Raw genomic sequence first — 23,676 nt, forward strand, 5'->3', positions numbered from 1 at the left:
TAGCCGCAGCTGGTACGAGCGAAGGACAGTACTAGGGTATCATAGCCACGATGATGTTGGTGAGGGCGGTGCGCGCGTCGCAGTACGGGAAGGAGTCGAGAACTTCACGCGCGCTGTGGATGTGTTCTCTCTGCAGCTGTTTGGTTTGCTCGATGCCGTTACCCTCCACCACCGCCTTGTAGAGCTGTTGACAAATATTTCATATTATGTTTCATTGGTAATTAATAAAGCGAAGCGAGGCGTCATTTACGGCCTCGATCTGAACGGGGTCTCGCAAGGCATTATGGGGCAGTTTTGACGTCACTACCTTCAAAGATATGTGTTAATAGTGCTATGTATTCATGTATTTTGACGGCCTCCGTGGCGCAGTGGTATGCGCGGTGGATTTACAAGACGGAGGTCCTGGGTTCGATCCCCGGCTGGGCAGATTGAGATTTTCTTAATTTGTCCAGGTCTGGCTGGTGGGAGGCTTCGGCCGTGGCTAGTTACCACCCTACCGGGAAAGACGTACCGCCAAGCGATTTAGCGTTCTGGTACGATGCCGTGTAGAAACCGAAAGGGGTGTGGATTTTCATCCTCCTCCTAACAAGTTAGCCCGTTTCCATCTTAGACTGCATCATCACTTACCACCAGGTGAGATTGTAGTCAAGGGCAACTTGTAAAGAATAAAATAAAATTAAAAAAAAAAAATGTAGATGGAAGACTAGTCTATTTGTTCCTAAGAAAGCAGGCCTACAGAACTTACAAGATACCCTGCAATGGACATCCATCAGCTGATAATGATGAGGATGAACGGATGATGTAACATTAAGGTAAATCTTACCGCATGATAGTCGACATCACGTACGCTTCTCTTGCCGGCCTCAATGTATGAGTAAAGCGCAGGCCTCGCTTCTAGTGTAAAAGCGAGGGGAGCTCCGACCAGAGAGAAGCTGTCAGGTTCAGGGCCAGTAAACGCTTCCAAGTCCAGGAAAGCTTGCCACGCCAAAGCTAAGTGACAACCGAAGAGGTAGCCCTGGAAATGAAAATGTCCAATTTTAATAAAAATCACTAAAACTCGACTAAAGTTTTGATGATAAAAAGTAAGCAAGTTGCTCACCTACCGACTGCGCCAAAACAGCTGACAGGCAATTGGCGCAGTCTTTAGAATATTAACTTCGATTCAATGACATTAACCCCAGTTGTGTTTAAAGTTAACTTGAAACTCAACTACCTGTTCAATCTTTTTTATGTTTGCTCGGTAAAGGATTGTAAATAATATTAATCCGAGAGCCTGCGCTAGCTAGACATGACTAAGAGTATCTCATTTTAGAAATACTGAAAGTTTGTCATCCCACACTACATAGGTAAGTAAGGTAGTCAATTATGGAGTCTGGACCTGGTGGCTTTGAAAGGTTTCAAGGGTCCAGAATCCAAATCCTCAATTGTCCAAGCTCAAATCCTTGCTCCTTCCTGTTCCTGCGGTCGTCAGCTAGTTCTTAATAATCGTGTGAGATATTTCGCAATTTGTATTCGCACCGACTCCGCTACTCCGGCCATCGGTAGCGGATACTGCAAGTGGTACCTTTTTTTTATTTTTTTTTATTCTTTACAAGTTAGCCCTTGACTACAATCTCACCTGATGGTAAGTGATGATGTAGTCTTAGATGGAAGCGAGCTAACTTGTTAGGAGGAGGATGAAAAACCCACACCCCTTTCGGTTTCTACACGGCATCGTACCGGAACGCTAAATCGCTTGGCGGTACGTTTTTGCCGGTAGGGTGGTAATTAGCCGAAGCCTCCCACCAGCCAGACCTGTGTCTGCAGTGCAGGCTTGTGTCCGGCAAGCTTCAAAACGGCGGAGCAGCTCTTGCCCAGCAGAGCGCCCGCACCCCGCTACTCCGGCCGTCGGTAGCGGATACAGCAAGGTACCTGTGTCTGCAGTGCAGACTTGTGTCCGGCGAGCTTCAGAGCGGCGGAGCAGCTCTTGCCCAGCAGAGCGCCGGCGGCCAGCACGTGCCGCGCCACCCACTCGCGTCGCCCGCACCCCGCTACTCCGGCCGTCGGCAGCGGACACAGCAAGTGGTACCTGTGTCTGCAGTGCAGGCTTGTGTCCGGCAAGCTTCAGAGCGGCGGAGCAGCTCTTGCCCAGCAGAGCGCCGGCGGCCAGCACGTGCCGCGCCACCCACTCGCGTCGCCCGCACCCCGCTACTCCGGCCGTCGGCAGCGGACACAGCAAGTGGTACCTGTGTCTGCAGTGCAGGCTTGTGTCCGGCAAGCTTCAGAGCGGCGGAGCAGCTCTTGCCCAGCAGAGCGCCGGCGGCCAGCACGTGCCGCGCCACCCACTCGCGCCGGCCGCACCCCGCTACTCCGGCCATCGGCAGCGGGGACAGAATGCAGTCCCATTCTGGAACAGACAATTCAACCACTTATATTTAATACTCCAGGCCCTGCTCGATATAAGGGATTTAGAGCTTTGACCCACTCACACCACTGCTCCAATGTATTTTTAATAACATTTCACTATCCAATCCATTCGTACATTACCAAAGTAAAGTCCATCTATGCTCATTGCACAAATACTTTGCAGTTGTAGAAATTGGATTGATATTGATGCACTGCGTCAATCGGTCGATCAAAATTATTAAGTTATTTGTTCTGACAAATCTATAGGTAGGTACTAATATTAATCTATACTAATATTATAAAGCTCAAGAGTTTGTTTGTTTGTTTGAACGCGCTAATTTCAGGAACTACTGGTCCGATTTAAAAATTCTTTCAGTGTTAGATAGCCCATTTATTGAGGATGGCTATAGGCTATATATTATCCCGGTATTCCTACGGGAACGAGAACCACACGAGTGAAACCGCGCGGCGTCAGCTAGTATTATAATAAAGAGGAACTTTGTCAGTTAGTGAGGTTGTAGGGGGTAATTTCTGAAGTTACTTAGCTAATTTTGAAAATTATTTCATCAATAGAAAGCATATTGTAAGTGTCATAGTTTATATATTTTAACCCTGTATTCCTACAGGAGCGGGAATCACGCAGGTGAATTTTCAGTATCGTTAAAGTAGATTGATAAGAAGTCCAATGTAATCTAGAAAAGTGACCTACAGCAAGAGAAAAATCACAGGTAACCTTATCTTCTGATTTCTCTTTAGCGATTTCCTTTCGCACTCAGTATCGTGTATCGAGGAGCCATTATAGGTACATTAACGTAATGCACTTCAATTACTAAATGCATCAGAGATTGCTTGGTGCAAAAACGGCACACAGTCTCTAATGCGTTCAGCAAAGTGGATGGATGACGATACGACGTCTGGCCTTAACGCTTTTTACCCGAAGATTTTGAGTTGTCAAACTTATTCTAAGTCTGACACCCCAAAATCTTCACTTCAGTCCAATTCAATCCAGGGATATTCGAAATAATTTAAATGTTTTGTGATCAACTTAATTTTGACCTAGGTACCTACCCTCTTGGCAAAGACTTAAACTGCATTGGCAGTCAAAAGTCAAAGTAAAAGTCCGTTCACTCAAATTAAATCAAGTATTATATTTATTTTAATAATGCTGGTGCAATTGTTAGTGATAAAATAAGCTATGAGAGAAAAGTAAAATTAAAGATTGCTTTGCGAGTTCAAAAACGACAGTCAGTCATGGGTTATCTACCTAGTACCTATAGCAGTATCAAGGCACAGAATTTGACGTATTCGATTGGGTACATAAAGTAGCTATATATCCAAATAGGTATGTAAACGTTCAAAACATTGAGGGCACCGTAACAGTTTTGTTTGAGGTCCGTTGCTTTTTACGGATACCGGTTTGTTCGCTAGCGAAAGCAGGATCCTTTTAGGTTTGGCTTTATAAAGACATCACATAGGTACCTGCCTTCTTAATTTCAAATTACTAGATTTATTTTTGTGGATTCCCTAAATACAATTTTTTTTATTTTCCATCTAGCTAAACCCCCCCCCCCCCCCTGCTATAAGTGATAAAAACTTGGAAACTATATTTTATTTTCAAATTACAAAAACAAATATATATATTTACGTACCTGATTATTGACCCCCAAAAGTGCCCAATATATTCAGATTTAGTTTAGTTACGTCAATCCTCTGTGTTAGATTATAAGTATATGTACAATTGTGTGTATACATTCTGAGCCAGACTATTTCCAGAACCAGATTTGCAGAAAATTGCATACGGACAGATTGACACGTGTGATCGTACTTTCTGGATGACCTGTTTGCTCGGTATTTTGTTTTTTGGTAAATTTTCTAATAGCTAAAACTAGCTAGAACGATCTATCGCTGCCGAAACCCCCTGAAACATTTCATGAGATACCAGACCATGGAAACCATAATGTTATTAAAGACTACGAGAATATATACATACTCTTCAAATATGTTTTATAATAGTACCATAGAACGTACAAAAAATAATAATTACTACCAAAACTAACTAAAAAGATTATATATTTTTTTCTCGAAATCGTAATGTAAAGTAGAGTGTATAGGTAACATAAATTAATTGATTTTTTTAATTTTTTTAAATATTATTAGGCAAGCACTCCCTTATACTACTCATTATGTAATGGGTTAACTTATGTAATTTGGCTCCTTGTTATTTCTTTTAGTATAGATAGTTACAAAAAAAATGTTTCCGTATGTTGGAAAGTCCCTCCTACTACTGCCATAACTTGTTTTGCAGTATGTACCTATTGGACCCGCAGTGCAGCCTTGAAGAAAGTTCTTTTACTTTTATAAAAAGACTCGTCGCAAAGAAATTTTTCCGCATGTGCACAAACCGGTTGCTGGGTATTTCCCTGATGACACTATACCATAATTGTATACCATGATCCTTTGTAGAATTTCACATCTTACGTTCCGCAGCGATTTCGCATGTCCTTTATAATTTGACAATCTAATATTATAATCTAGCAAGCCTCAATATATATAGTTCGAAAAGCCGATGGATGTTGGGGTCCCAAAGTGCTAGAATGGCGACCCCGCACTAGTAAGCGCAGAGTTGGTCGACCCCCCACCAGGTGGACTGACGACATCAAGCGAGTCGCAGACATTCGCTGGATGCAGGTGGCTCAGTATCGTGATGTTTGGAAGTCCCTACAAAAGGCCTATGTCCTGCAGTGGACGTCCATCGGCTGACATGATGATGATGATGATGAAGCCTCAATAGCTCAATAATCGGGCCGGACTCATCACCAAGAGGTCGTATGTTCCGTAAAAACAATTTAAAAAGTGTTTGAATATGAGAACTGGATCAAAGAAAATTATACGAGACTGTCCTCATGACAAATCAACATTAAAGGATATGAGAGGACATCCCTCTTTGTCTTTTTCATCTGGTTCGCTTCGACTCGTTGAGCTATGTCAGTGACTTTGATTCTTCTTCGGTTCCCCTTATTTCTGATTAGGTCAGGCGGAGGTACTCCGAGCATAGCTCGTTCCGTCGCCCATGTGACTCTGAGCCTTCTTCCCCTTTTTACGCGGGGTTAAATCACACATTGAAGCCTAAATACCTACACCGTTATGAGGCCGGACTCTACACCGATGTTCGCTCCCCATCCGCTGAAATTGTTGCACAAACTTACCAAGTAATTATGCATATAAACGGGAATATTGTGACATCTGTCAATATTCCCGTTTATATCGCAAAATAGTACAAATATAGATTTTAATTTTGAATATTAAAAAAACGTGCCTTGCACAAGCTAACTGCCTAACACAATTAATAAGAGCAAAGGTGTTATTATCAAAGGTATACACGTCACTAGGTCGGCACTGTGGCCACTCCTATATCGTGGCCTTAGTACGAGTGTTGAAGTCTCGCAATAGTAGGATCGCTATCGTGTAACGAAACGCCACAGCATAAAAGTGAAATGGACGTAATGCTGTTCATCATAAGGACATTAGTCGTTTGGTTAAAATATATATGTCTGAGGGCTGTTGCAGTATTGATAAATATAAGTTCTTTTTTAGTTTATACAGTTATATAATAGAAACATTACATTACTTATTATCTTACAATGATCTGCCGTATGCCAGTCACTTGAGGTTTTAAGCTTCGAGTGATATCACTGAACCTTATTCTTCAAATCCGAAGTACGCTAAAGCAACGCTACATAGCGGCAAAAAAATTAAATAAGCACAATCTAAGCACAGACGCTAATCTAACGCTAATCTAAGCACAGACCCAAAAAGCAAAAAAAATAACAAAAAACTATTTTGTATGTTGTATTACAAAAAATAGTTTAAAATAAGTTTAACTGTACATTTTTTCTGGATTTTTCAAAGCTGGAGTACAGAAGTAAGTTTTTCGATATTCGAAAACGACTCGATATGGAGAATGCTACTTAATTACGTTCTAAAGGCTTTAATGCTATTATGTATTCACTACACATGCGATTTGCAAGAGCGACACAGTTCCTTATGGTCGACACAATAGAGATTCTTGAGAGAAATACGGCTATCAATTTGTTTTATAGAATAGAAACACTTTTAAGTGTAGACTTAGACTTAGAATAATCTTATATTCGTTTCATGGATAAAATTCCATCAATAGTTTTTTATATATGGAATAAGCTCGCGCTTGACCACTGTCTCACCTGATAAGTGTAGATGATGATAAACATGTGGCTAGAATATGCCTATTCAATCTCTTCTTAAAGATACCCAGGTTCTAAGAATTAGGAAACACTGACTTCGGGAGAGCATCAAATACATCTTTCTTTATATAAGAAAGAAACAAATCGCTTCATACGAGTTCTAGGGATGTCAATGACAGGGATGGAAACCTATCCGATGTCTTGCAGTGCGATGGTAAAATAGTGACAGTGGTGCGAGCTCAAATTGATCCTGTACATACTCACCGAAATATAGTATTTAATATGGTAACGTTTATCATTTATCAATCAAGGTATCATAGTATTCCTCTAGATCTGAATCATCTAGAATTCATCTAGAAAAATGATTGCGTTTATGTAGAAAAAAATAGAATAGAATAGCTTAGAAAATAAAAAGCAACATGAAAAGCTACAACTGTCCATAATTATGCACCACTACCCCTCCTTAATCCTTAAAAATACAAAGTACCTACCTACACATATTATGGAAAAAATTATAGTTCTGCGTAAACTTGAAATTGTAAACCAATGAAATGTAAAACTGTCCAGGAAGTTATCATGTTTATTAACGGATCTGATGAACCGTAATAGAGTAATGGAAAGGGGAACAAACTTAATAATATTGAAATAAATTCATCTATATTTATATCAAAATGTCATGTAAAAACATTCAATTCAACTAGAAAAAAATCAATAACAAATAATAAAAATATAAACGTTTGTATTTACTATTTCAGTAATTATTTATTCTATTTCAGTAACAAAAATTGTTACTGAAATAGAATAATTAGTGATGATTCTAGAATTTGTAAAGATACTATCAGATTAAACTGAATTTATTTTGCATATTCCACTAAATAATCAACGACAACGTAGTCGAGGATCAAAATATTAATAGATTTTATGCTGACATATTGTATCACCCGTAATTCATACATTTGATAGTTAAGAAGAAATTCCATTAGCAAATATGGGCCCCAAGATACACGTCTCGACGGATAAGCACGTCACGCATATTAACTCGCATGCAAATAGGATAGAGTTAACCTATTTGTTCATCAACGCAAATATGCGTAGGCACCTGTCGTTTGAATAATGTTTAGATAATCTGTTAAGATACTGTTAAATGCTCGGAAGATGTTTTACTGAACGTGGATATTGTATTAAACGAAGTCTGATGGAAGCGATAACGCAACAAAAATGAAACAGATTGTTTTATGTTTTAAGAACATTAAGCAAGATTAAATAAATAGACCTTACGTCTTATATTAAATAATTTATGTGAGCCTAAGTCAAAGGTTTAGATTGAGGTAACCTTTCGTATAAATTACATTAGAAAACTTGGTTATCTATTCGAACTTTAGCTCATAATTTTAACGCTAATTAAATAGAGGAATAGTACCTGTAGCTGGTTCCCTTTGGTCGTGTGGCAGGGGTCGCGAGGGCAGTGGATTGTTCTGCTCGTCTCTGTCTCCGAGGAACTCTGCTTCGGCTAGATCGCGCACTGCTGAAGACATCAGTTCGACTAGCTCCTGATTCCTAAAAGTTCCAAAATAACCTTAATTATAATCAAAATCCATAAAAACTTATGTCTTTTGAAGCTTTGTGTCTTTTGTTTACATAGGAAGTTTCATTAGACTGGATAGGCTTGCGCTTGACAATGGTGCCTGATGAGCAATAATTGCTTTGAATCATTTATCTATGAGGAACGAGTCCAAGTTGTCTGTGACTTCGCGCTTCTCTCTATCTTTAAAGATGTTCGAATAATTATTACAAGTGCCAAGAGACGCCGAGAAGACATTCTTTATCACGTTTATAATATATTGCACGCTTTTATATTAACTTAAAAATATATTCAAATATAGTAAATAAAACTTTTCAATAGACTGCCATATCATCAAGGTTCAATCGGTTACCCAATATGATGCAATCCATTTCAATGACTTAATTAATACTTTGATATTGGATATGATAAATTCAAAATGGCCAAACTAATGCATTAAAATCTATTTAGCTATGGTTTACAAAATACAACGGCATGTAAATAACGGTAACCAATTTAATGAGCACCAAAGACTCTTGTAAGGTTAATCGCTTATAATTATCTATTGTTCTGAGAAACACGATATTTCATTCGCGATCTTTCGTTGTCGCTCACTGTTTAACGGCCTTTAGAAGGTCGTAACCTAATTAATTAATGTTGATAGTTAAACTATCGTAATCAATGGCATATTGTACATCGATTGTCTACATTAAAACAAAACAAAATGGTTTTTACAAGGGTGATGATTTATCACCCTTGTAAACAAATAGGTTCCTCTAATCTTTAAATTATAATAAGAATATCTATAACGAATCATCGTCGTCGTCGTCGGCATCATCATCATCATCTATGAATCTTTTGCCCTATGCTTATTTTGTCTACAATAAGTTCAGATTTCGCTTAATTTTTAACCGTTTAAACGTAAAAATTAAGAAATGCATCTAATTATGTATAACTGTAGATAGGCAATGTAAAAATAGCACATTGAAACTGAGTATGGCTCTAAGTGTAATATACAAATAGTTTCGAGGCTGTTTTGTTGCGCTATTTACCAAATTATGATTACCTACCTAGCGAATCCAATTTTTAGGTAACATTAGTAAAATATCAGACAATAAGGAGATAGATAACATACAAAAAGTTTAGCCATACTAATGTGTGACGTGCAAAACCAAGTGTTAAGTTAGAAATTGAAGCTCCATTCGTTCTTGACCGCCATTTTTTGTCCTCATTCTCATCTAACATAATGTCATCACAAGTTGATACTGCGTAGGTAAAGCACGACCGGTTCAACGAATCGGGTTAAACTTTCGCGTCCGACAGTACCCATGTGTTAATTGACTTTTGTCGAAAAAATCTCTTAATAGTTCCGGCCCAAATACGCGATTACGACGAGTTGTGTTTAAGTTTAAATGGATGTGGTTAATTTATGTGTGGTAGTACTGGCTGTGAGAGGCTTACCCGCAAAATATCTCTATCTCTTTATAATCTGCTTAAAGACCTTGCCCTGACTACAACTGTGTTAAGTTATATATTAGTAGAGGTATTCAAAAATGCATTGACAGGCTTCTTTGCATGAAGAACAGCATGAGCAGAATGAATGAATTGACGCCCGTCGTCAAGAGGACCCATAAACTTACACCCGTGTTACAAATTTAGTGAACTACCCGGAGTTTGTTCTCTCTACCAGATTTCTCTGTCATTTGGAGGTTCAGGATTCGATCGAAACAATTTAGAAATGTACCAATATAAGACGCTATAAACAAGGGCTAGTGATTTGTTGAATTTGTTATATTTAATGCTGTTTCATTACCTAAAGGTATAGGTATACCTGTGAGTTCTTTTTAGGTTAAGATTTATAGAGAAAACTGAAATTTTTAGAGGACCGACTCGTTGAGCCACCTAGAGCCAGCAAATTCGCCCGTGTGTGCTAGACTGAAACTAATAGATAAACCAGAACATTAAACAAATGAGCGTCCATTCAAATAATCTGACACACACAATACCATTTCCTCGCGTTACTAAAGTAGTAAAGGTATGGAGCTCGCTAAGTCACGTTATCAAAGAGAACGGCCCGTTATAAAGCCAGATTTAATTACCACACGCCAAATTTGAGGCCATAAGCGAAATCTACGATTCGGAACTGGACAGAAAGCGCGGAATTTTTCGCTACATGTCGTATGATTCTATACTCTGACTGTCGGATATTTTTTAGTAAAACAGTAACTAAGGTCCAAACAGACCCGCGTTTTCCTGCCTATCTGAAATAACTCTACCGTGCATTTCAGGCTTTGTAAGTAATTTTAAAGATAATTGTTTATTAAAATAAAAAGAGGCAGTCCAAAAATACAAAATAGAAACACAAAGCTTAAATGTCAAATTCCGTTGAAAAATAAGAAAACTTATACAAAATAAAATAAAATAACAAAGTTAGCTTATATTATTGACTTCCTAATGGTTTTAAGAATCATTGTGCAAATCCTTAATACCAATAAGAATTTTATAGCCTAATATTAAAAAAAGCTTGCGCTATTGAAAGCGTGAGTGAGGAATGACATCCATTCATCGATGCATGTAATGTTTATGAAACTTGCATAATTGAAGTGCTAAGTGCATTTGATTAGTTGTACAACCGGTAATATAGGAAACATTACGTTGTTTATGGTCGATGAAACTATGCTGTCAGATTTACTGCGTTATGCGTTTGTCATTTCACACTTGACTGCTTTCTGTGGTGAGGTCGTAGCTCATTAGAGCCACCCTGGCCCCGACCCGCACTGCCTCGTCGCTAGGCATCCACTTGTAGTCGACAAATGGACCTAGGGTGGACGCCGCGGTGTCACCAGTGAACCGCGCGTAGTCAACGAATTTCCGAGTAGTCTATAAACGTTTTCACGCGTGGCAAGCATGCCAACAGCGAGCTATCATCGAGTGGTCCACTCATAGTGCGCGCGTGGACACCTCACTAGCGAGGCGATCCGGTGATGGTACGGAGTTGATGTAGTGAGCGCGTGCCTATACAAATCCATACGAAGAATACTCGAGGCAAGACGGTGCGGGACGGGTCCCGGGTGATTGTAATGAGCTACGACCTGGCTAAAGACTCCTCATTATAAATCTATACTAATATTATAAAGAGGTAAAGTTTGTAAGTTTGTAAGTTTGTAAGTTTGTAACAATTTTTTGAAATGGGGTAATCTTCGCAACTACTGGACCGATTTTAAAAATTCTTTCACCAGTAGAATGCTACGTTATCGGGGAGTGCTATAGGCTATATTTTATATTTCTATCATATATAACTACTGAGATATCGCGGGTTTTCTCTTACAGGTCAGACCGAAAAACTTACTTATTCGCATGCGCTGCCTCAACCATTGCGTATAACTGAAATAAATGTATGGAGGCTTTTTGAACCTTTAAAAGTTCTACAAAAAAGTCCGCGACACCATATATCTATCTTTTATAATTTAGCAGATATAGTACCTTTAGTACTTTAATAAATTATTTAAATTTTAAACTAAGGTTTACGTCATTATTTACACAACTAAACTTAAATCCTTATCAAAATAAATTATTTAATAATCACAAGGATATTATAGAGATAAGATTTGCCCTTTACAGTATGTTAATTAGTTATATAGTTTCGGAGATAATACAAAATTTCTGAAAGTCGCAGAAATGCCGCTATATGACGCCCTGCGGTTTCAATTACGTGGTTTCCGTTCCCGTATGAATATGAGGACCAAACATAACCTATGACACTCGCAAATAATGTAGCTTTCTATTGGTAAAAGAATTTTCCAAATCGGTCCAGTAGATCCAGAGATTACCCCCGACAACCACACAAACTTTACCTCTTTATAGTATTAGCATAGAAGTCACTTGGGAAATTATAGTCTTTTGGTCATTGCACCACGCACAAAAGGCTGGACCAATTTTGCTGAGGGTAGGGATAGGATAGAGGTAGGGAACGGGTAGGATAGAGGTAGGGTAGGGGTAATTTAGGGAAAGTGTAGGTTAGGGTAGGGTAGGGTACGGATAAGGTAGGGGTAGTGTAGGGTAGGGGCAAGGTAGAGGTAGGGGAAGGATATGGAACGTATAGGGTAGGGGAGGAGTAGGATAGGGGTAGGGTAGGGTAGGGGTAGGGTACGGGTAGGGTAGGGTTAGGGTAGGGATAAGGTAGGGGTAGGGTAGGGTTAGGGTTAGCGGTAGGGTAGGAGTAAGGTAGGGGTAGGGTAGGGGTAGGGTAGGGGTAGGGTAGGATAGGGTATGGATAGGTTACGGGTAGGGTTAGGGTAGGGTAAGGTGGGGGAAGGGAAGGGTTAGCGTTAGCGGTAGGGTAGGAGTAAGGTAGGGGTAGGGTAGGGTAGGGTAGGGTTGGGTAGGTTTACGAGCAGGGTAAGGTAGAGGTAGAGAAGTTTACTTCAATTTTTACGCGGACGAAGTCGCGGGCGTCCGCTAGTATTTAATACAATGATAATATGTTTGCCCTTACCTGCTGATTCTACTGATATTAAATGACAATGGACTCCATGTTGATAATGGGCTTACTTGGAACGAGTAAAAGTTAATTTACCCATACCTCTAAATTTTCTGTGTATCATTCATTATTCACAGAAAACACAGAGATTCTATAAATTATTTAAAAAGCGGTTGTTCCCAGAACAGACAGATTTACAAACTAAAAAAACAATAACTTGGCATACGATACGTCCGTGGTATAAACACATGTGAATCACAATTGGTCAGACATTATTCAATATTAGCAGACCCGCAATGTTCCTGTTCCCGTAGGAATACGAGTATAAAATATAGCCTATAGCACTCGGGGATAGAATATCTTCCCAACAGTGAAAGAATATTTCAAATCAGTTCAGTAGTTTCAGATCCTATTTAATGGAAACAAACAAACAAACCAATCTTTCGTGTTGTTAAAAAACTGTCAACCTTTCTGCTAACCTCTCTAAAGACTTATTAATACTGTTTTTATATAAATAATTATCGCCTGAAAAAAATTTTAAAAAGCAGTATTTTCTACTTTAGCTGTTAGTACAATGAACCGTGTGTAGATGGTATAAGGAAAACTTTGTCTTAACGCAAATGATGGAATGACATATTGCTCACAGCATCCTTAATGTGTAGTTCCTTATTGTAGTCAATTTGCTTCATCATTCCGACACGTCCATCGGTTACCTACTTTCGGCTTTAGTATCCTGGTCAGTGCACCACAACGAATTAATTTAAATATGGTATTATTATGTTTTGGTTGAGTAATTTAATTTATTTTCTTTAAATATAATCTTAAAAAGTCTAATTAATTAAAGAACTTAGGTACCTACTTAGCGTAACTTTAATTTATGAAAATAGAGCAAATTTAAAATAAAAGACTATAAGTTTTGTGATTTAATTACATACTTAATCTATGTTAATATTTATAAAACTGAAGAGTTTGTTTGTTAGCTTGAACGCAACTACTGGTCTTATGTGAAAAATTGGTCCAAGTTAAAAAAAAGGGTTAGATAGGCTATTTATCGAGGAAGGCTATAGGCTATATATTATCCCCGTTATGCAACGAGAACGGGAACCACGCGGGTGAAACCGGGCGTCAGCTACCTACTGACTTGTATTAAAAGACGGTATTACCTAGTAGTATTCTACAACGGAAAAGAAAAGTTCTTAAAAAAAAGTAAAAAGTATAATAATTTTTGTACCTACTTACAAAAATTTAATGAACAGTTTGACAAAGTAAACTAACTTCTTGAAACTACAGTTTCGTCACCATGTAATAGGAAACCACTATCCGGTGGTCGGTACAACCTTGGGCAAAACTAATAGACGCGTGTTTACTTGTAAGTAAACTAATGAAATAAGAGGTAAGTAATTGTGGTGTAAAAAAAATGGTTGTGATAATGACTAAAATAAAGAAAGAAAAGAGAGGATGAATAGAAGGAGATTAACAAAAGAATTTTCTAAGGCGTTCCTGAACCAAATCCAGCATATCCTCAATGAAGGCCAGCTCAAGAGAATTCAAAATCAACGCATTTGTATGATAGGATTGATGAAAATGGAATAAACGTACAAACTAAACTGAGTTTGCTATACTTTTACCTGCATTACGAGCATACAAATGCGTATTATAAGCATAAAAATAAAGCAATTAACAATGAGAACCACTAGGAGTATAACTAACGGATTGGCTGACTGACATATTATTAAGTCCAGCTGGAATTTTTCCAAAAAAAAAAAAAAAACATACATACAGCCGAACGTAGAACCTCCTCCTTTTTGGAAGTCGGTTAAAAAATACATTTTTATGACTCACTGAGAAAAATGTGAGAAACTTTGTATGAATCAAAGTTTAGAAATTAACATTAAAAAAATAATTATTGAAATAACAAAGTAGAGTAGGTACCTATTTACCTCGTTTCTGTTTACTTAGTAAGTAAACTTCGTTTAACAGGCTAATGAACTTTTCCTTATAAAACACAATAGCTCACATTTTATTCCTGCACTCCATATTTACTTAGGATGCAAGGTGCCTACATACTGATCAAGTGTTTGTCCATGCAAGCAAAAACACGAAAGTGAAAAAGAGGCAAAGTTCAGTACAATATGGTCGACAACAACAAAGAACGATACTTTTGGTTGTTCTTTGGAGGATTACCTGTTCGTTCAAATAATTCTAAATTGAGAATTCCACTTCTTTGGATTACTTGAACTAGAGGTCACCAGACTTTCGCCAGATTTTATACGCCTAAGCCGAAAGTTAATCAGTTCATGCTCCTATCATAGGTAAGTAACCGTACTTACATACTGCCTACCGAGCCAGCTATGGAATTTGGGCTGTAGTGCCTTTGGGAGATAGTAGATTTCAACGTTCCAGACCAATCAATCAATTGTCCAAGTATAAAACATAATTTATTTATATTTTCTGCGGGATATCTTATAAATTCTGCGGGATACTTATCATAAAAAAAACATGTCCGTTAGACACTAAGCTTTGTGTCAACCCTCTGTTCAGCAGTGTTAAAGACTTTAAAAGTTTCTAGCGTAGGGTAGCCTTATGCTATTGGAGACATGATTATCACTCTATAAGTATACTGTGAGCCGTGATAGCCCACGGAAAGAAAATATTATTAATTCTCCACGAGTGTAAAGTCTGCCAATCCGTATTGGGCCAGCGTGGTGGACTATTAGCCTAACCCCTATTCTGAGAGGAGATTCAAGCTCAGCAGTGGGCAGAGATTGGGTTGATAACGATGAAGTATAAGGTGCTCGTAGCAGGACAAAGACCGGTCAACTAGTATTTAATTACATTACACAATTCTACTCGTACTTGGGATAAAACGGTTGAAATTTTTGTTGAGTCACGGTTATTACTCAGAGAAACTACTCCGTTATTTCAAAACTATATAAAAGCACAATACGCAATTGTGTGGCCTGCGATTATTTCTATGACCGTGACCCCAGTAATGTGTGTTATTTTGTATAAACATCATCAGTCATCACCAATCTATTTTACATGACCCAGTGTGGGTTGTAGGGAGTCAATAAGAAGGCCTGAGATACTCGCCAAGCGGAAGTACTGGGCTTGCACCTCCCATGATTCAGCCTGAGTAACCGTGGGGGTAGGGGGCCATGTTTTGATAGGCGATTTTCGAATACAAAACGAAAAGGGGCAAAAGTATTCACTAAAAGTCTTGGTAGGAGTCACCTGACAAAGTTGTGGACATCAGATAACAGAATCATCACTTCTCAAACATGCTATTTGGAATTGAGAACTTTTATAAACATCTTTATTCAGCCTATGCTTCAAAACCCACGCCTCACCAAATCTCGAGTGACAAGCAAGTGAGTTTAGCACGCCACTACACTTGGGGGGAGGGGGTTGACCACCGAGTACGTGGGAAAAAGATTCCTCTACTATAAGATAGGAGGACTTAGACCCACTTAGCTGGCGTTTATTTGGCCCAAAGACTTTGCCATCTAGAGGGGTTATAGCGCCAGCGTATTGGGTACCTTGCCTGTGGGTGAACAATCAGAACACACTTGCCCATATTGTCTCCAACCCTAAAGGAATTCATAGAGCCTGTGATAATATATAGCCCATGCTGGTGTTATTTTATTTTAGCTGTAGTAAAAAACGTCAAAGGTATTGACTAGATTCTATAAAATTATTAAATAACATCGAATTGGCTAAGAGAAAGCCTCATCATTGTAAGGTTAAACGAATCGAGCACATGCAGTTTAATTTGATTATCATGGCATTTGAAAGTCAAACGCAAACCGCAACTAAAGAAAGGTTTGTAACCTCTTGACTTTCCACCTAGCCCCGACACAATGCTTAAGGTTTCTTTTTGATCAACAAGTTTGACTGAGATTCAGGGCCATCATAATTCTATTAGAAGTACATTAGCATAATGGGGCCTCAATATGTCTCTGTCGTCTATCAAATCTTAATGCTTATCGTTTATGATCAAATAGACCTCCATTGATTTGGGCCTTGCTCAGGACGCCCAGTGGGAAGAGTGCTGTGATCTCGATTGTTACGTGCTAACTTATCAAAGCTACTACTTTATTCGACTCTTATTAACCGACTTCAAAAAAAGGAGGAGGGTATCAATCGTCGGAACCGTGGTGTTAGGAAGTCCTGAAAGGTCTTGTGACCAGCAATGGACGTCTGTCGGCTGATGGTGAGCTACAATATACAGTTTCAAGCAAATCCGTAGAATTAACAGTGATGGGATTTTTCCATAGTCATACTAAGTAAATGATGATTTGGAAATATACTACATATTGTTTAAACATAAAATGTATTTAAGCTGTGACTCTAGACAAGCAATAAATGTACGTACAAACCTGTCTAGACTACCTAAATAGGTGACTACTAATGTTATAAAATTAGCACAAACTTCCAATGGGTGCAACTTATAAATATTTCAACAACACAACCGTGACAACATTACCAAGTGGAAAAGTACGCCCGTTACATATGGGTGTATAGAAAATGTAGGTATGCGGATAACTTTCACTTGCTTTGTTTGTTGATCGGTTAATACGAACAGGTGGCCAGTGGCTGCCATGGGTCGCAAATGATAGATTAAACGGGTTAATAGGTCACACGATGACTATTTAATATGAGTCTGACCTATTGAAATATATCAAATAACATAATCCTATGACATTTTTTAGAAAGAGTCACAACTCAAAAATAGTCTGGGTAAAAATTATTTCTGTAAGATATAATAATTTGTGTAACACTTCTTTCTCTAAAGATTAGAACCTTTAATATGTAAAGATTATTTGTGTAATATTCCGTAAAATTATCATAAGTAGGCGACTCGCTGGGCACTTGACGCGTGTTCATGTTGACCAGACCCTTGCACCAGGTGTGATGTCTAGATCATCTCTACTACATCAGTAAGCGTACCTTAAGTTAGCGAGCTCCGTACAAGAGTTAGCGAGCAGATAGTCGCCGCTCAGCAGGGCGATCTTGTTGCCGAACAGCATGTCGTCCGACTCGCTGGGCACCACTTGACGCGCGTTCATGTTGACCAGACCTTTGTGCACTAGATGTGAGGTCCGGATCATCTCTGTCACTTCTGCTAGAGCACGTTGGCTGTGGCAAAATAAGTAATGATACAAATGTTATAGATTGAATAAAATGAAATTAGATATGCTTAAATGGTTTGGGCACTTATGATGAATGAAAAGAGACTAACATAACAAAAGGGGTTACTAAGGCAAGTGTTACAAGTTCCCCGATTACAGGTGGTATTAACGTTCATTATTTATGTTATTGTAGAGAGAAGGTATCAGTGTTGGTATACATAAGAGGGTATTTGATGACTTGAACTTAGTTGTTTGTTAGGCAGCGTAGACACCGTCACGCTGCCAGTCGCGTTAGTGATTTTGCACAATAATGTTTTGTGTGGGCATGGAGAACAGTGAGTGAGTGTTAATACATTCTGAAACGCCTAAAATACTCTCAAGGTCACAAGTCCTGGGACCTGCTCGAGGTGTTTTCTCTAACACAAAATAATGTTACAATCACTGTCGCTGCTACCCGTCACGTCACACAAGTTAGAATCTTAGTGGATTAAAATCTCCCCATCCATCTATGGCATGGTGTGGTAACTTACCTGTGCAGTACACCGGCGGCTTTGTCCTGCTCCATGTCCGGTATCTCAGGGCTGTGTCCGGCGGCTTTGGACACGAGCAGGACAATGAGCCCCCACGCTTGCATGTTGTTCTTGCCATTGTAGATGAGGTTCCTGTGTATCATCATTACCATTATTCTAGTAGTGCTTTATGGTGTTCTTTAGGGGAATGCACTTATGAATAAAGGAATGCCCACCGGCCAATATAACGTCGGCCTCAGGAACCTAGGTATACACCCGTTAAATAATTGGTTTAAATTTTAATTAAAGTATGTTTATTGATGAAAAATCTTTTTTATCACTTTTTTTTTTTTTTTTTTTTTATTCTTTACAAGTTAGCCCTTGACTACAATCTCACCTGATGGTAAGTGATGATGCAGTCTAAGATGGAAGCGGGCTAACTTGTTAGGAGGAGGATGAAAATCCACACCCCTTTCGGTTTCTACACGGCATCGTACCGGAACGCTAAATCGCTTGGCGGTACGTCTTTGCCGGTAGGGTGGTAACTAGCCACGGCCGAAGCCTCCCACCAGCCAGACCTAGACAAATTAAGAAAATCTCAATCTGCCCAGCCGGGGATCGAACCCAAGACCTCCGTTTTATATATCCACCGCGCATACCATTGCGCTACGGAGGCCGTCAAAACTCTGCTTGCTCAAAACCTTCGCCGGTCTACCAATGTGGCGAAGTAACATTTGAAGCATTTAATTTTTTCTGTTACCAACAAACTTAACAAACAAGCAAACGAACCAAATACCATAACCCGTCGAAAAATGTCGTAAAACTCAGGCTGTATGGTATCTTTGCCTGTCCGTTGGGGAAAAATTAATGTATGATGTATTAAAAATGTCCTAAAAAGTTGTAGCATACTATATAAGTAGTATTTTCATTATTAAATTAGAATTATCAAGTGTTTTTTAAATATAAGTAAATGGCCAGGTTATAGGGTATGCTATGGCTGGGGATGAGCATTTCCTTTTGAATTGACTGCCATTGTATTTGCAGCTTAACAGAATTGTTGTGTTCCGGTTTGAAGTTGCCGGTTACGGCACATGATGCTTACTTAAGCGTTTCAAGTTGACAGACTAAGGGTGACTCTTTAGGAATATGTATCTCTGTATGCTTACAGAAAGATGAAAGGGAAGTGTCTCAAGGGTTTCAAGGTGCTGGAATTACGACTCCGCATCGGAAACCGCAGTGTTGGTTGATCCTCCACTAGGTAAACTGAGAACTTCAAGCGGGTTGCAGGGAACCGCTGGATGCAGGATAGCATTTATTTGGAAGTCCATCATCAGTAGTAGAGCCTATGTCCATCGGCTGTTAATGTTGATGATTGAGAAGTGTTTCTTTGTTTATTTACCATGGTGAGTGCTGGTGCTTAGTCCATCTACTTTAATTATCACTACAAACAAACGCACGCATCCACAAAATTTTTCATTATGTAAAGAAAATTTGAAGTTTTGAACTATAAGCTAGACTCCAATTAGTACGGGTTGAGAGATATCATTAGACTCTGTAACAAATTATGTTAATGGCTTAAGAAGGCACTCTCCAAGGTAGGAGGTTTTATTTGAAAAAGTTGATGAGCAATAAGTAGAAGTATCAAGATTTTTTTCAGATCTAAGAAGATTTCTGGTTAGTGTAGTCCAGAACCGGGGACATGCATTCCCTATGTGTTATTCCATTCCACTTTCAGATCCGTCCCAGCATTCTAAAGTTACAAATGTTTGACTTTGTTTTGGATTAGATTTTATTGTAGGTTTTTTATTAAACACCATTTAAATTCAGGTCGTAATGTGATGCAAACTGGAAAACCATTACGTGGGTATTACGCCCAGCGGCGGTGCGGGAGGATATACATAATCATTGCACGCAATAACTGAATGTCTAATACGTAGCTATTAACTTATTGTTGGACCACAGAATACGTTGTGGTACAACATATAACTTGAATATTGAATAATTTGCCGAAAAAAAGCAAGAAAAGTATAGGTACATTGCATTGTTAGGCTAGATCAATTTCTTGGAGGACTGGCTGATGCCGCGCGGATTCACCCGCGTGGTTCCCGTTCCCGTAGGAATACGGGGATAATATATAACCTATAGCCTTTCTCGATAAAATGGGCTATCCTACACTGAACGAAATTTTCAAATCGGACCAGTAGTTCCTGAGATTGGCACGTTCAAACAAACAAACCAACAAAACAAACAAACGACTGGAACTGATAATTTCCGAGATTGCATCCGACTATAATAAAAATTTTAAAAAAAAATCTCATTTGAACTAACTTCAGAACAGAACGGCAAACTGACTTGAACTACTTATTGGTATAAATAATATCGCTGGCAACATCAAATCAAGGCCTCCGCCTAGGTATACTTAATATAGTAATGATGCTGAAAACTTGGTAATGTTGACAGATTTGAAAGGAACTCTTAATTCAGAAAAGTCTATATTTATTACAGAGTAAAGATCATAGGTACAGAGAGAGTCTTTACAGCGTGGTGAAGCCGGTAAATCCCATAAAAAATAGTCACGCGTCTCCTTGACATCGGACATTTAAAATTTAACACTAATAAGAATTACGTAAATTAATAAAATAATGAATAATTACGAATAAAAAATACTCCGTCTTATTTATTTCGTTTCTGTGAACAGTATTAAAAAAAAATTAAAAACATAAGACGCTATTTTTCTTGAATAATATTGAAAGTTACTGATGCGACGTTTCGTGTCGTACTGACTCGAGAATGTATTCGTTTTTGAATTTTGTATTTGGAGCAGCTACGACACCGTCGCGTCGTGTTCCGTGCGCTCCATCTGCATATTACTCTTAATCTGGGATATTTATACAAAGTCCTGCAGGGCTAGCACGGGCAAGGGAGAAATTTATCCACGGGGAGAGGATAAAACGTTTATCCCCCACACTCGTTTTATCCACTCACCGCGCATGGGCACGCCGGTGGATATAATATCCCCGGTGGATAAACGGAGGGAAAGACTTGTCAACCCATTTGTATATATCTTATAAATTGGCATCAGGTATATTAATAGTCCGAAATAAACGTAAATTTGATAATATTTGGTTATTTTGTGCATATTATCTGTTTTCTGTTGGCATTGTTTTGTTTGGTGATTGTTTTTTGCGGTGGTTTGTAGTAGGTATCTATAGTATCTATCATACTAGCGGACCCGGTCAAGCTTCGTTGTGACATAAGTGCACTTATTCTCTATCCCTACTCTACCCTTCTTTACCTCTACCCCTACCCTACCCCTGCCCTACCCCTACCCTACCCCTGCCCTACCCCTACCCTACCCTACCCCTACCCTACCCCTACCCTACCTCACCACTACCCCACCCCTACCCCCGTAACCCCCCTACCCCCCTCCCCCTACCCCCCTCCCCCTCCCCCCTACCCCACCCCTACACAACCCATACCCCCATACACCCCTAACCCCCTCCCCCTACCCCCCACCCCACCCTACCCTACCCCACCCCTACCCCACCCCTACCCTACCTCTACCCTACCCCACCCCTACCCCACCCTACCCTACCCCTACCCTACCCCTACCCTACCCCTACCCCACCCCATATTGCGAAGCAATTGTTACAGACCAAAACATGCGAGACATAATTGTTTTTTTAAGTAAAGTTTTATCCCCACATCAACTTCACAGGGATAAATTTATCGCGTTTAAATGTCAAAAGTCCCAAAGTATATCATTTTATCCACTCCATATGCCATAGTCGAGGAAAAGATCTCCACGCGTAATGTCAATCGGGGATTAATTTGTCTTTTCCTAGTGGCCATGCTATGACGGGTGGATTTATATCCTTAGTCAGTGGATATAATGGGTGGATAAAAATTTTGTCCCTTGCCCATGCTAGCCCGGCTGATGTTCAAAAATAAGTAAAATGAAATAGCTCTACGATTAAATACTCCGGCCTGAAAGTTCAATCCCCGACCATCCGAGTCATCTATACTAATCTATACTAATATTATAAAGCTGAAGAGTTTGTTTGTTTGTTTGTTTGTTTGATTGAACGCGCTAATCTCAGGAACTACTGCTCTGATTTGAAAAATTCTTTCACTGTTAGATAGCCCATTTATCGAGGAAGGCTATAGGCTATATTATGCCCATATTTCCACGGGAACGGGAACCACGCGGGTGAAACCGCGCGGCGTCAGCTAGTCAGACTATATTGTACACATTCCTCGCACAAACTATATAGTGAGTTAGGAAAGGAATATAACTAATATTATTTTGAAAGACAGAAATATTCGTAAAAATAGCAATAAATATATTTTTGAATATAGAACATTACTAACTTCGCAGTTTTCAGTAGAGGATGATTGCTGCCGACGAGCTTCCTCAAATGCAACGCAACGTTAGCTATTTCGTCGCTCAAAACCCATCGGAGGCTTAGAAACGAAGTCGGGTAGCCGACTATCTTCTCTGCCTCGCTGACGGCCCGGTTCCAGTCCGGCTTCGTGTTTTGTTGGGCAACTGCACGGAGATTGGCACTCGTGTTCAATTCACGCGAGGATCCCAAATATTTCGCAACCAACGCACTCGATGGGCTGACTCTGCTGACTTTCACTAAATCGTAACGCACTACACAACGCAAACAACTGAAACTCATTTTTGCACAGTTATCAACACCAAAAATTTAAACTTAAATCCAAAATATTGATATAAACTAGGAAAAATTATAGCCCACGGCCTTAACAAAATTAATTTTATATGTATATGCGGATTGACAAAGAGTTAACTTTGAGATATTCTATTGCAAAACTTGTAAGTTTATGCAACGTTTACGTAAATTGATATTTCGTAAATTGTTTTATGTACGCGCCACATTACGAACGGTCAACTCTTTGCCGCTAAAATATTTAACTGATATACGATTGGTCAATCAGAGCTGAATGGGGATAAAGTGCGGAATGAAATTGTGACGTATAGCGAGGTGGAGGAAGGTGTTGCCATATAAACAAAACTTGCTGAAATTAGGGCACATCGGTTTGTATGTCACGATGTGATAATTACATGATTATCTTGTTACAACTTACAACAAAACAAAATAATATTAAAAATATATCTACTCATTTTGTTTACCTAAGAATATAATTATCTAACATAGTGAAACTTTAACGTAAACTATAATACAGTATTATTAGTTTTACCTTAGCACAGGTAAAATTAGCTACTATTAGATGGTATATAATTTACTGTCGGATCGTAGATTTTCTTGAACTTATTTAAGTTTACTGTATACTTCTTCAAAACTATAGTTTTATTTAATATTTTTTTACTCATTTTCTACTTTTTAATTAGGGTAATTATTTC

General features: G+C 39.0%; 1 protein-coding gene across 1 annotated transcript; it reads right to left on the reverse strand.

The window, feature by feature from the left end:
• LOC112047334 (all trans-polyprenyl-diphosphate synthase PDSS2) lies at positions 1-23,246 on the reverse strand. Its single transcript, XM_024084424.2, has 7 exons — positions 22,659-23,246; positions 18,309-18,440; positions 17,597-17,785; positions 8,026-8,162; positions 2,226-2,386; positions 824-1,015; positions 1-184 (listed from the first exon to the last, which is right to left on the reverse strand). The coding sequence occupies exons 1-7, from the start codon at positions 22,970-22,972 to the stop codon at positions 32-34; spliced, it is 1,278 nt and encodes a 425-aa protein (XP_023940192.2). The 5' UTR covers positions 22,973-23,246; the 3' UTR covers positions 1-31.
• Between the last annotated feature and the right edge of the window lie 430 nt (positions 23,247-23,676).

The sequence above is a fragment of the Bicyclus anynana genome, chromosome 7, assembly GCF_947172395.1.
Source record: "Bicyclus anynana chromosome 7, ilBicAnyn1.1, whole genome shotgun sequence".
In the NCBI taxonomy this organism is placed as follows: Eukaryota; Metazoa; Arthropoda; class Insecta; order Lepidoptera; family Nymphalidae; genus Bicyclus; species Bicyclus anynana.

What these genes read in the sequence shown, in the direction of transcription:
- LOC112047334 (XM_024084424.2), bottom strand. Translation starts at nt 22,972, where the DNA reads ATGAGTTTCAGTTGTTTGCGTTGTGTAGTGCGTTACGATTTAGTGAAA. An exon ending in CCTCTACTGAAAACTGCGAA is followed by an intron (nt 18,441 to 22,658) that starts GTTAGTAATGTT and finishes GATGATACACAG; the next exon opens with GAACCTCATCTACAATGGCA. An exon ending in GTGATGTCGACTATCATGCG is followed by an intron (nt 185 to 823) that starts GTAAGATTTACC and finishes ATTTGTCAACAG; the next exon opens with CTCTACAAGGCGGTGGTGGA.